General features: G+C 45.7%; 1 protein-coding gene across 1 annotated transcript; it reads right to left on the reverse strand.

The window, feature by feature from the left end:
- LOC119353252 (probable cellulose synthase A catalytic subunit 8 [UDP-forming]) lies at positions 1-5,724 on the reverse strand. The gene is made up of 14 exons (XM_037619847.1): positions 5,500-5,724; positions 5,216-5,408; positions 4,584-4,834; positions 4,387-4,486; positions 4,102-4,291; positions 3,615-3,881; positions 3,174-3,519; positions 2,953-3,090; positions 2,693-2,818; positions 2,395-2,607; positions 1,974-2,229; positions 1,637-1,839; positions 1,002-1,352; positions 1-913 (listed from the first exon to the last, which is right to left on the reverse strand). The coding sequence occupies exons 1-14, from the start codon at positions 5,521-5,523 to the stop codon at positions 329-331; spliced, it is 3,243 nt and encodes a 1,080-aa protein (XP_037475744.1). The 5' UTR covers positions 5,524-5,724; the 3' UTR covers positions 1-328.
- Between the last annotated feature and the right edge of the window lie 8,951 nt (positions 5,725-14,675).

Consider the following 14,675-nt stretch of genomic DNA (forward strand, 5'->3'; position numbering starts at 1 on the left):
TTTAAAAACTCCTCCAAAATGTGAAGGACAGGAATAATTTATATAAATAATAAATACAACATTTTATAGGTCCATTCCTACAATCCAAAGTGCCTCATAGGAAAATTCCTATAGGTTTACCAATGAGATTCCTTTGTTCCAAAAAAAGAAGAGCTTAACCTCATGAAAACGGTAGATGGTCTATTACATCTATTTACAAATGTGTTTTCTCAATTTTGACAACTTTCTCAAACGTAGTAATTCACAACCCCAACATAAATATTCTCTGGCTCCGCGGGTTGTTGCTCGATCACTGTTATATTTTCTGTCTCTACAAACTCCCACTTTCCTAGCAGTTGATGCCACAGGTTTGGATATTTGGGCCAGCGAGACGGGTAGTGAATGGATCAACACGAACCCACAGCAAGGAGAAGATAGAAGCGAGGAGGACAGCCCAGACGATGACAATCGTCGGTGTGCGGTTTTGCCTGCCCATAAGACCCTTGAGGAATGGGTATAAGTGAACAATCACCCAGAAGGCAAAGAAGAGCTTCCCAAAGAGCGGCCCCCATGATTGGTAACCACTGTTGATGGCGTAGGAGGTGCCAGCAACGACACCAACCATGTTAATGATCAAAATGGTCGTCGGAGGGATGAGAAGCGTCGTCCACTTGAACATGTAGAGCTCAGCAAAGTCGCCTTCTTCGTCATTAGCCTTTGAGGTGACAGTGAAGTTGGTGTCGATACCGGCAAGCACCTTCAGAAGACCCTGAAAGACGGCAAACAGATGTGCAGAGATACCTCCAATGACCCAGAACTGTTCATTCCTCCACCACTCGTCAATGCCAACACCACTCCACCTCATCTCAAGGATACCAGTGGCGAAAATTGAAAGGAAGAGCGCAATGAACCAGATACTGGCCAAGTTGCTAATCTGCATTCCAAGAAATGAATATGGTCAGTTTTGTTGCTGCAACCTCTTTCAACTGAATGTATAAAAGATGTATGCAACCAATGTTTACCTCTGGCATGATGAACTTTCCAGTGAGCAGACAGATAGCAGGCAATATACAATAGACTAGAAGCGGGAGAGAGGTTAGTGGGTAAATGGTGGTGTTGATGTAAGCGAATCTCTCCAGGAACTTGAGGCGCCCTCCGTAGCCATACCATAAGGGGCAATGCCGGCTGAAAAGAATTTCAACAGAACCGAGAGCCCACCGCAGCACTTGGTTCAGACGATCTGAAAGATTGATGGGGGCAGATCCCTTGAAAGCTGGGCGCTTGGGCATGCAATAGACTGAACGCCAGCCTCTTGCGTGCATCTTGAATCCAGTAAGAATATCTTCTGTGACAGATCCATAGATCCAACCAATCTGCAATCAGAACAACCTCGTTACAGTTAACCAGGAACTGGCCTTACTCATCCCAACTGAGACATATCATTTGCAATTCGTAACAAAAATAGCCAGTATAAAGTGTATTATGAACTTGTGCAAAATAGTATTAACATATTTTTGTTTCTCCAGAGCAAAGAAACAAAAACACTAGTTGCATCCACAATTTTGCATACTGTACCTCACTTCTATTTTATTGTTTTGCACAAATTTTGTGTAATAGAAAAGATGAATGAACATTATTGGAATGATTGTTATGTTACCTCAGTTCCCCATTCAGACTTGTCCTCATAGCCACAACTTATGACATGGATAGCTTCTTTCAAAAGAGATTCTGGAGTGGAGGACTGAGGAACACCACCATATTCCATCAGAGTGGAGGCAACAAATGCTGCTGACTGGCCAAATCTCTTCTCTAAGCTCATTTGAGACATGAGAACTGATTTCTCATCATCAAACCCAGCACCTGCCACATGTTGACTGACATGTTAATACTCTTACATGTTGGTTAAAACTCCAGAAATGTACAATAACTGCTGCGGATTACCAAACAGTATAAGGAATTGGGCAGTGGAAGATGCAAGAAAATAAAGATGGTACCTTCAACACCCTCCTCTATGTCTTCGAGATTGAATACTGGAACAGAACTGTCCACATGCTTGTTCGACTTTTTCTTATCTGAGCTCCTTTTCTTTGACTTGCTTGCCTTCTTCTTGCCCCCACATAGTGATGCCAAGAAACCTGGCTTCTTCGCCTTAATTGGGGGCTCATAACCATAGATAGCTGTTCTGTTGAAAACACAACCAGTTCCCACATAAACTGGTCCTTGAATGCCGTCAAGGCCCCTCAAGTTAATCTGCAGCAAGCCCAAAAATAATTGGACATGGTTAGAAATTTTAAAACCAGTCCATCGACCAATCTTAGAATGTTAGCATCACTTATTAAGTATCCAAAGGAGCATCACATGTTACGCTATTGATTACTTGAAACCAGTGAATTCAGGAGAGAACTGCGAACTTACATCAAAAAAGACAGTGTTCCTGTTTGCATATCGATCATTCCTATCAATCCCATCAAACCTTTGTGGGAACTGCACATAACAGACTTGCGGACCTAGGTTTGGATCCATTAGGAAGCACATAGCTTCTCGGACAGCCTTGCTGTTGTTGATGTAGTGATCACAATCAAGATTCAACATGTATTGTCCATTGGTAAGGACAGCTGAGACACGAACCTGTGGAAAAAATTGATATGACATTAGAACCATCAAATGGAATTAATTAGATAATTTAACTTCAGTAAGAGTATTAACTACTCACAAGGGCATTCATGGCACCAGCCTTCTTGTGGTGCTGGAACCCAGGACGCTTTTCACGAGACACATAAACTAAACGGGGGAGCTCATTACCCTCAGTATCAAGGCCACCACTGTGACCAAGGAAAACCTGAGAATGGTCAGAAAGAGGAGTTAGCCGAGCAATGAACTTTCTAAATAGTAGAATACAAAAAAATAGCTAGATAACCAGACCTGTCTAGCTTTCAATTCAGTAATAGTAGTCTATATTGGAAATACTCTAACCTGAATCATTCCAGGATGATCCCTGGTATTGTTTCCTGGCCATGGTGTGCCATCTTGCATGATCCATCCTTCCTCGGGGACTTTCAATGCCTTAGAAACTAGGGCATTTATCCTGATTTTAAATTCTTCATATTCTCTCTACAACAGTTTTTTGTGAGACACGTTAGCATAGGATCAGAAAATATGAAATCAATACCTATATGTTTACAAAGCAAACACACCTTCATGGCCCGGCGGTCTTTAACAAATGAAGGCTGGACTTTGTCTTTCAGGTAATCAATTTTCTGGCAAAAGTAAAACTCGGGAGCTCTGGGTTCAATGTCATACTTCTTCACAAATGGTACCCATTTCCTAGCAAACTCTGAAGTCTCAGCCAATGCGTCAAAAGTCAGCATTGAAGCTCCGTCATCAGATACATAGCAAGAGACCTTGTCCACGGGATAATCAACAGCAAGAATGGATAGCACAGTGTTGGCAGTGACGATAGGTGGCTCCTTCAAGGGGTCGACTGTACTGACAAATATGTCAACAGCAGCCAACTGAGACGGTTCACCTTCTCGGTCATACCTGTTAACAGAAATGAAATGGTAGCAACATCAGGAATAGTTAATAAACAAAGTCTCTGCTTCAACTAAGAACAGAAGAACTGTTAAGAAGATCACCTTAAAGCCAGTCTATCAAGGTAGGTCTCCCGGTTGATTGGAAACCACTTCGGGAACTGATCCAGTATCCAGGATAAAGCAAACCAAATCTCACATATAACAGATAAAAGCCACAGTGGGTATGCATTACGCACAGGATTTGTGAGACGGTAGTGCAGGAAGATGCTTAGAACAACCAACCGCAGAACAATGACCATTCTGTAGGGATTTATTTTGGAGGAAGCAATGGGGACTTTTCTAGATAGAGGCTGGCGAGTTTCATCATTCCTGTAATTTAGATCGAATAAAATTAGTGCTGCAAGACAGTAGGCTAGAACATTATAATGAAAAGAACATTGGCCAATATTCACAAAAAAGAAAGGCTTAGTAGTAGCTGTGCAAGTATAAAGGCATTCTCCTAACTCATAGCTTCAATCAGGTTTGGAACTGACAAACAGCAGATGCTGTTGTAAGATATGAATGTGAAGAGGAGGGTGTTGGAACTCACAGTAAAGCGTCTTCCATGTTGTATTCAGTAGATGCATCGATGTCAGTAGCTGCCCGACCTTCAGAGGGAGCAATGCTTGTCCCATTAGTCATGGGAATCGCACCCTTGTCCTGCTTCATTTTCCAGCCATCAACTCTCTCTTTCCAGGCAACATTCCCAATACTGCCGGAGAACTCCCTTGACGGATTTGCTGGCAAGGAGCACGAAACAATAATCGTTATATTCACATCTCAAATGAGTGTTGCAAAATGGAACACGAGAGATCATGTCAAGAAACAAACATACGTGAATGATTCACATAGGGAAACGGAGCACGTCTGCTGATGTTCCCCGTAGGGGACATCATGTGATGATCAGGCGAAGCTCCAGGGATTTCTCCTGACATCTGCAAGCAAGCAAAATCCAACTCAATAAACTGAGCAATAGCGCATAAACCGGATATTCTCGTCAAAACCTATTAAAAAGAACTCTTTAGCACCAACCTGGCTGTTGGTGACTGAAGGGACGTATCCCCTAGGGATCTCTCCACTGTCATACTTGGAGAGGCCGATCTCGCCACTGTCATACTTGGGGTGGCCAACATTGCCACTGCCCCCGGTGTTCATGCGCCAGCTGCGCATCCTGTCAGCAATCTTCTGCTTCTGGTCCTCAGTGCCAGATGCAGGGTAGTTGAAGTCACTGCCATCATCGGCATCAGTGTCGTCGCCTTCCTCCCCGCGGATCGCTGGGCTCCCTGAAGAAGCCATACACAGCTCAGCATAGACTCGACAAGATGTTTCAACACTAAATTGCAGTCAATGACTAGGAGGTGAGGTCCAAAATTGGGCTTCATATACTGGTTCTCCACAGCTACAATTCACCCAGGCAGACAAATTATAAGAATGGTGTAAGATCTACTAAAGGGAACCGTCCGACCTTTAGTACTAGCTCACGACAAGAATGGTGTGGCAAGATCTACAAAAGGGGATCCCATTTTGGATGTTCCTAACTAGTATGAACTTGTCGGGTGCGCTCAGCTCAATTGTGCTCGAATTGCAGGCGGCGAGAGAGAGAGAGAGAGAGAGAGAGAGAGAGAGAGAGATCCGTCCGTGGGGGATTGGATGGCGGGCGTTACCTCTGTGGCGCTTGTACTTGGTCTTGCACTGGAGGCAGGCCTGGGTGCCCTCCTTGCGCTCGTGCTCGTAGCAGGGGCGGCAGACCGGGAAGCGGCAGACGTCGCAGGCGGTGAAGACGTCGCCGTCCACCGTGGTGCCCAGGCCGTCGGCGCAGATCTGGCACACGTCCCCGGCCCCGTGCCTCCCGGACTTCTGCAGACAACAAACGAGACGCGGTCAAACCACAGATCCGGCCCGCGGAATGCAAAGAGAGGTTCTTGAAAAAGATCCGCGGGGGACTCACCAGGGCGTCCGCGTCGCCGTCCATGGCGCGGCAGAGCGATCCAACCCGCACCGACGACAGAGCTGGAGCGGGGTTCGGGGGGCAGTGGGGATGGCAGCGGGAGTGCCGCTGCTACTAGTAGTGGTGGTGGCGAGGGGCGCCCGCTCAACTAACGGAGGGGGGGAGGGGACGGGAGGGAAAAGGACAGGCCAATGGTGAGGTGGTTGCGCTGTCGGTTTCCATGGGCGACTGACTGATTGATTAATCGGCCATTAGCCAAGGATCTCCGCGTTCGTTTTGGCTATCCTGACGATAAATATTTTTCTCTCCCGGCCAGCGAGGCGGGAGGTGGAAGAAAGGCGGGGAGGGGCCAGGGTGGCAGCGAGTGAGCACCGTCGGTGACCGACAGACGGGAATCCCTGGCGTGGGAGGGGAGGATCTGCCTCTGGTTGGTGCGGACCTGCGGTGCGCACGGAAAATGTGTGATTGTTTCTCAACTACTCCCTCCGTCCGGGCGGAGGGAGTACTACTCCTATGCAATCAAGCTGACGGTGGAAGTGGTACACGGTTAAAACATCACAAGCCGGCACATGAAGAGCACATGAAGGGCCGTGGAAATAAGAGGGGTGGAACCCCCGGTACCATTTTTTCATTCAGAAAAGGAACCACAACCGCCAACAATTCATTCATCCTGGTTCAAGCCAAAGGGTCGTGGGACTTTTAGACAAAATAAATGAAGATCAGAAGATATCAAATTTAATACAAGCCAAAGGGTAACACTGTGCAATTCTCCGACTCCACAGCGCCGTCGGCCACACTAACTAGCCGGGCACCTTCCCCTTTCTCCTTTTTTGCCCATTCTCTTATTCGCCGTGCTTATATTCCCTTTGTAGGCCACGTCATATAATATGTAAATGTATATATGCATGCGCAGTTGCACATCATCACATGCACACAACTCCCGCAGCGTCTACCCAAGATCGCTGAAGTCATCACATATGGTTGTACCTCGATAGAAACACGACATGTTACCCAAAAACATGCCGTGAGTTTTGTCGCCCGTCATGGCTTTCGGGCTCAAAAGCCCACGGAAGATAAAACTTGGACTCTCTGCTCCAACTCAAAATTGGACAAGACTACAATGTGTTCTCTTACACTTGAGTAGATGCATGCTTGCATCCAATAACATAAAGAGACCAATGTATATAGAACCTCTCAAAACGGTTAACCAGGTTGATTATCTGCTTTGCTTTCACCATTCGTTTGTTATCATCATAATGAGATCTTTCAAACTAGACTCAAGGGCGGATCCAGCGTGCGGGCGTGCAGGGTAGGCCGCCCCAAGTAAATTTTGTAAACCTACGCAGGTTCAGACGTTTAGTCGAAAGGAAGTTACCAGCTTTTTTTCTAGACAAAGGAAGTTACCAGTTAGAAGACTACTCCCTCTCTCTCATAATGTAAGACGTTTTTTAACACTACTGTAGTGTCAAAAAACATCTTACATTATGGGACGAAGGGAATAGAAGATAACAAATCGCTTGCAAGTTGTGAGATGAGCCAATGAGTAAGGCCCAACCGAAGGTGACTAACATGGGGCCATTATTTCTGTACAATTCGGCCTTCCCAACTCGCTCGATGGAAAATGAGAAAGCGAGTCCACGTGTTTCTGTCAACACACCGAGTAAGTTAGAGCATGTACCGACTTTGCAAATCCGGCCCTCAAATGTCCGTGGACGCAACCGTGTGTGTCAGCGGACAGTGATCGGTCACGCCTTAAATTAGTCACTCTGCATTCGGCTCTCTCATATTTTAACCTCTAAATTCATACAAAGCATGCAAAAGAAATCCCACGTACTACATACTATGTACTAGCTAGCTACTCTTCGTTGTCGAATATGTCCACGGCGACGGTGCCGAGCGTCGGCTGGACGGGCGAGGAGGAGGGCTCCTGCTCATCCTCCTCCTGCTCGACCTCATCCATGTAGGCGAGCATCTCCGCCTCCTCCGCGGCCTGCTGCGCTTTCATCTCCTGCCGGCGACGGTGTCTGGCTTCCGCATCCGACTTGGACCGGAGCGAATCGAGGATGGCCTGTTGCTTCGTCTGCAGATCCACGTCGCCAGCGTCCCCCACATCCTCTCCTCCTCGTCCAGATCCACTGCATTCGGAGGCAGCCCCGCGGTGATCCGGACTTCGCGCCTAGTCCGGATTTGCTCAAGGAGCTCGAGCTGGCGCTCTGGCGTCAGAAATGGCTCGCGCCTCACCCGGCGGCGTGGGGGCATGGCTACTAGGCGGACAGGTTGAGCGGAAAATGACGGCGGCGGTGAACAGGCAGAGGAAAATGTGGATAGATGGTAGGGTTTTGGTGTCGCCGGCCGACTTAAATAGCATGGCTAGGCACTATGTGTTGGAAATATGCCCTAGAGGCAATAATAAAAGTATTATTATTATATTTCCTTGTTCATGATAATTGTCTTTTATTCATGCTATAACTGTATTATCCGGAAATCGTAATACACGTGTGAATACATAGACCTCAATATGTCCCTAGTGAGCCTCTAGTTGACTAGCTCGTTGTGATCAACAGATAGTCATGGTTTCCTGGCTATGGACATTGGATGTCGTTGATAACGGGATCACATCATTAGGAGAATGATGTGATGGACAAGATCCAATCCTAAGCATAGCACAAAGATCGTGTAGTTCGTTTGCTAGAGCTTTGCCAATGTCAAGTATCTCTTCCTTTGACCATGAGATCGTGTAACTCCTGGATACCGTAGGAGTGCCTTGGGTGTATCAAACGTCACAACGTAACTGGGTGACTATAAAGATGCACTACAGGTATCTCCGAAAGTATCTATTGTTTTATGCGGATCGAGACTGGGATTTGTCACTCCGTGTAAACGGAGAGGTATCTCTGGGCCCACTCGGTAGGACATCATCATATGCGCAATGTGACCAAGGAGTTGATCACGGGGTGATGTGTTACGAAACGAGTAAAGTGACTTGCCGGTAACGAGATTGAACAAGGTATCGGTATACCGACGATCGAATCTCGGGCAAGTAAAATACCGCTAGACAAAGGGAATTGTATACGGGATCGATTGAGTCCTTGACATCGTGGTTCATCCGATGAGATCATCGTGGAACATGTGGGAGCCAACATGGGTATCCAGATCCCGCTGTTGGTTATTGACCGGAGAACGTCTCGGTCATGTCTGCGTGTCTCCCGAACCCGTATGGTCTACACACTTAAGGTTCGATGACGCTAGGGTTATAAAGGAAGCTTGTATGTGGTTACCGAATGTTGTTCGGAGTCCCGGATGAGATCCCGGACGTCACGAGGAGTTCCGGAATGGTCCGGAGGTAAAGATTTATATATAGGAAGTCCTGTTTCGGGCATCGGGACAAGTTTCGGGGTCATCGGTATTGTACCGGGACCACCGGAAGGGTCCCGGGGGCCCACCGGGTGGGGCCACCTGCCCCGGGGGGCCACATGGGTTGTAGGGGGTGCGCCTTGGCCTACATGGGCCAAGGGCACCAGCCCCAAGAGGCCCATGCGCCTAGGGAACCCTAGAGGGAAGAGTCCTCAAGGGGGAAGGCACCTCCGAGGTGCCTTGGGGAGGATGGACTCCTCCCCCCCCCTCTTGGCCGCCGCACCAGATGCCATCTGGAGGCTGGCCGCCGCCCCTTGGGGTGGGAAACCCTAAAGGGGGCGCAGCCCTCCCCTTCCCCTATATATATGAGGCCTAGGGGCGGCCCATAACACGCGATTTGATCTCTCTTGGTGCAGCCCTGCCTCTCCTCCTCCTCCTCCTCTCCCATGGTGCTTGGCGAAGCCCTGCGGGATTGCCACGCTCCTCCACCACCACCACGCCGTTGTGCTGCTGTTGGATGGAGTCTTCCTCAACCTCTCCCTCTCTCCTTGCTGGATCAAGGCGTGGGAGACGTCACCGGGCTGTACGTGTGTTGAACGCGGAGGTGCCGTCCGTTCGGCACTTGATCATCGGTGATTTGAATCACGACGAGTACGACTCCATCAACCCCGTTCACTTTAACGCTTCCGCTTAGCAATCTACAAGGGTATGTAGATGCACTCTCCTTCTACTCGTTGCTGGTCTCTCCATAGATAGATCTTGGTGATACGCGTAGGAAAATTTTGAATTTCTGCTACGTTCCCCAACAGTGGCATCATGAGCTAGGTCTATTGCGTAGATTCTTTGCACGAGTAGAACACAAAGTAGTTGTGGGCGTTGATGTTGTTCAATATGCTTACCGTTACTAGTCCAATCTTGTTTCGACGGTATTGTGGGATGAAGCGGCCCGGACCGACCTTACACGTACTCTTACGTGAGACAGGTTCCACCGATTGACATGCACTTGATGCATAAGGTGGCTAGCGGGTGCCAGTCTCTCCCACTTTAGTCGGAACGGATTCGATGAAAAGGGTCCTTATGAAGGGTAAATAGCAATTGGCATATCACGTTGTGGTCTAGCGTAGGTAAGAAACGTTCTTGCTAGAAACCCATAGCAGCCACGTAAAACATGCAACAACAATTAGAGGACGTCTAACTTGTTTTTGCAGGGTATGCTATGTGATGTGATATGGCCAAGAAGAATGTGATGAATGATATGTGATGTATGAGATTGATCATGTTCTTGTAATAGGATTCACGACTTGCATGTCGATGAGTATGACAACCGGCAGGAGCCATAGGAGTTGTCTTTATTTTTTGTATGACCTGCGTGTCATTAAAGAACGCGATGTAAACTACTTTACTTTATTGCTAAACGCGTTAGCCATAGAAGTAGAAGTAGTTGTTGGCGTGACAACTTCATGAAGACACGATGATGAAGATCATGATGATGGAGATCATGGTGTCATGCCGGTGACGATGATGATCATGGAGCCCCGAAGATGAAGATCAAAAGGAGCAAAATGATATTGGCCATATCATGTCACTATTTGATTGCATGTGATGTTTATCATGTTTATGCATCTTGTTTACTTAGGACGACGGTAGTAAATAAGATGATCCCTTACAAAATTTCAAGAAGTGTTCCCCCCTAACTGTGCACCGTTGCTACAGTTCGTCGCTTCTAAGCACCACGTGATGATCGGGTGTGATGGATTCTTACGTTCACATACAACGGGTGTAAGACAATTTTACACAGCGAAAACACTTAGGGTTAACTTGACGAGCCTAGCATGTGCAGACATGGCCTCGGAACACGGAGACCGAAAGGTCGAGCATGAGTCGTATAGTAGATACGATCAACATGAAGATGTTCACCGATGATGACTAGTCCGTCTCACGTGATGATCGAACACGGCCTAGTTGACTCGGATCATGTGATCACTTAGATGACCAGAGGGATGTCTATCTAAGTGGGAGTTCATAAGATGAGCTTAATTATCCTGAACATAGTCAAAAGACCTTTTGCAAATTATGTCGTAGCTCGCGCTATAGTTCTACCTTTTAGATATGTTCCTAGAGAAAATATAGTTGAAAGTTGAAAGTAGCAATTATGCGGACAGTAGAAAGCTTATGTCCTTAATGCACCGCTTAGTGTGCTGAACCCCAAACGTCGTTTGTGGATGTTGCGAACATCGGACATACACGTTTTGATAACTACGTGATAGTTCAGTTAAATGGTTTAAGTAGAGGCACCAAAGACGTTTTCGAAACGTCACGGAACATATGAGATGTTTCGAGGGCTGAAATTGGGATTTCAGGCTCGTGCCCATGTCAAGAGGTATAAGACCTCCGACGATTATCTTAGCCTGCAAACTAAGGAGAGAAGCTCAATTGTTGAGCTTGTGTTCAGATTGTCTGAGTGCAACAATCACTTGAATCAAGTGGGAGTTGATCTTCCAGATGAAATAGTGATAGTTCCTCCGAAGTCATTACCACCAAGCTGCTAGAGCTTCGTGATGAACTATAATATATCAAGGACATATATGATGATCCTTAAGGTATTCGCGATGTTTGACACCGCGAAAGTAGAAATCAAGAAGGAGCATCAATTGTTGATGGTTGGTGAAACCACTAGTTTCAAGAAGGGCAAGGAAACAAAGGGATACTTCATGAAACGGCAATTCAGCTGCTGCTCTAGTGAAGAAACCCAAGGTTGAACCCAAACCCGAGACTAAGTGCTTCTGTAATAAGGGGAACAGTCACTAGAGCGGAATTACCCTAGATACTTGGTAGATGAGAAGGCTGGCAAGGTCGATAGAAGTATATTGGATATACATTATGTTAATGTGTACTTTACTAGTACTCCTAGTAGCACCAGGGTATTAGATACCGGTTCGGTTGCTAAGTGTTAGTAACTCGAAATAAAAGCTACGGAATAAAACGGAGACTGGCTAAAGGTGAGCTGACGATATGTGTTGGAAGTGTTTCCAAGTTTGATGTGATCAAACATCGCACGCTCCCTCTACCATCAAGATTAGTATTAAACCTGAATGGTTTATTGAATCTCGATCGTAGTGATACACATTTTCATGCCAAAAGATATAAGATAGTAATGATAGTACCACTTACTTGTGGCACTGCCATATAAGTCATATTGGTATAAAACGCATGAAGAAGCTCCATGTTGATGGATCTTTGACTCACTCGTTTTTGAAAAGTTTGATACATGCGAACCATGTCTATTGGTGTATATGCATGAAGAAACTCCATGCAAATGGATCGTTCGGACTCACTTGATTTTGAATCACTTGAGATATGCAAATCATACCACATGGGCAAGATGACTGAAAAGCCTCATTTTCAGTAAGATGGAACAAGATAGCAACTTGTTGGAAGTAACACATTTTGATGTGTGCAGTCCAATGAGTGCTGAGGCATGCAGTGAATATCGTTATGTTCTTACTTCACAGATGATTCGAGTAGATGTTGAGAATATTTACTTGATGAAACACAAGTCTGAATTATTGAATGGTTCAAGTAATTTCAGAGTGAAGTAGCAGATCATTGTGACAAGAGGATAAAATGTCTATGATATGATCATAGAGATGAATATCTGAGTTACGAGTTTTGGCACACAATTAAGACATTGTGGAAATTGTTTCGCAATTAATACCGCCTGGAACACCATAATGTGATGGTGTGTCCGAACATCATAGTTGCACCCTATTGGATATGGTGCGTACCATGATGTCTCTTATCGAATTACCACTATCGTTCATGCGTTGGGCATTAGAGACAACCACATTCACTTTAAATAGGGCACCACGTAATTCCGATGAGATGACACCGTATGAATTATGGTTTAGATAAACCTAAGTTGTCGTTTCTTAAAGGTTTGAGGCTGCGACGCTTATGTGAAAAAGTTTCAGGATTAAGCTCGAACCCAAAGCGGATAAAATGCATCTTCATAGGAAACCCAAAACAGTTGGGTATACCTCCTAATTCAGATCCGAAAGCAATATGGATTGTTTCTTGAATCGGGTCCTTTCTCGAGGAAAGGTTTCTCTCGAAAGAGTTGAGTGGGAGGATGGAGACTTGATGAGGTTATTGAACCGTCTCTTCAACTAGTGTGTGGCAGGGCACAGGAAGTTGTTCCTGTGGCACCTACACCAATTGAAGTGGAAGCTTATGATATTGATCATGAAACTTCGGATCAAGTCACTACCAAACCTCGTAGGACGACAAGGACACGTACTACTTCGGAGTGGTAAGGTGATCCTGTCTTGAAGGTCATGTTGCTAGACAACAATGAACCTACGAGCTATGGAGAAGCGATGGTGGGCCCGGATTCCGATAAATGGCTCGAGGCCATAAAATCCGAGAACGGATCCATGGACTTTGGTGGACTTGCCCGATGATCGGCAAGCCATTAAGATAAATGGATCTTTAAGAAGAAGACGGACGTGGATGGTAATGTCACCATCCATGAAGCTCGACTTGTGGCAAAAAGTTTTTCACAAGTTCAAGGAGTTGACTACGATGAGATTTTCTCATCCGTAGCGATGCTTAAGTCCGTCGGATTCATGTTAGCATTAGCTGTATTTATGAAATCTGGCAGATGGATATCAAAACGAGTTTCCTTACCAGTTTTCGTGAGGAAAGGTTGTATGCGATACAATCAGAAAAGTTTTGTCGATCCTAAGGATGCTAAAAGGTATGCTAGCTCCAGCGATCCTTTTAAGGACTGGAGTAAGCATCTCGGAGTTGGAATGTACGCTTTGATGAGATGATCAAAGATTTTGGATTTATACAAAGTTTATAAGAAACTTGTATTTCCAAAGAAGTGAGTGGGAGCACTATAGAATTTCTGATGAGTATATGTTGTTGACATATTGATGATCAGAGATGATGTAGAATTTCTAGAAAGCATATAGGGTTATTTTGAAAGTGTTTTTCAATGGAAAGTCTGGATTAAGCTACTTGAACATTGAGCATCAAGATCTATAAGGATAGATCAAAATGCTTAATAATACTTTCAAATGAGCACATACCTTGACATGATCTTGAAGGTGTTCAAGATGGACCAGTCAAAGAAGGAGTTCTTGCCTGAGTTGTAAGGTACGAAGTTAAGACTTAAAGCTCGACCACGGCAGAATAGAAAGAAAGGACGAAGGTCGTCCCCTATGCTTAAGACGTAGGCTCTTCAGTATGCTATGCTGTGTACCGCACCTGAAGTGTGCCTTGCCGTGAGTCAGTCAAGGGGTACAAGAGTGATCCAAGAATGGCTCACAGGACAGCGGTCAAAGATATCCTTAGTAACTAGTGGACTAAGGAATTTTCTCGATTATGGAGGTGGTAAAAGAGTTCGTCGTAAAGGTTACGTCGATGCAAGCTTGACACCTATCCGGATAGCTCTGAGTAGAGATACCGGATACATATAATGGAGCAACAATTTAGAATAGCTCCAAGTAGAACAGTTGTTTGGAATAGCTCCAAATAGAGCGTGGTGGCTACATCTAGGAGATGACATAGAGATTTATAAAGCACACACGGATCTGAAAGGTTCAGACCCGTTGACTAAAACCTCTCTCACAAGCAACATGATCAAACATAAAACTCACTGAGTGTTAATCACATAGTGATGTGAACTAGACTACTGACTCTAGTAAACTCTTGGGTATTAGTCACATGGCGATGTGACCTGTGAGTGATAATCACATGGCGATGTGAACTAGATTATTGACTCTAGTGCAAGTGGGAGACTGTTGGAAATATGCCCT

This window comes from Triticum dicoccoides, chromosome 2A, assembly GCF_002162155.2.
Source record: "Triticum dicoccoides isolate Atlit2015 ecotype Zavitan chromosome 2A, WEW_v2.0, whole genome shotgun sequence".
In the NCBI taxonomy this organism is placed as follows: domain Eukaryota; kingdom Viridiplantae; phylum Streptophyta; class Magnoliopsida; order Poales; family Poaceae; genus Triticum; species Triticum dicoccoides.

Excerpts from the sequence above, each read along its gene's own strand:
- LOC119353252 (XM_037619847.1), bottom strand. The coding sequence starts at position 5,523 with ATGGACGGCGACGCGGACGCCCTG. Across the intron at positions 2,230-2,394 it reads GGAACACTGTCTTTTTTGAT|ATTAACTTGAGGGGCCTTGA; the intron begins GTAAGTTCGCAG and ends GGCTTGCTGCAG. Across the intron at positions 1,840-1,973 it reads CATAGAGGAGGGTGTTGAAG|GTGCTGGGTTTGATGATGAG; the intron begins GTACCATCTTTA and ends AACATGTGGCAG.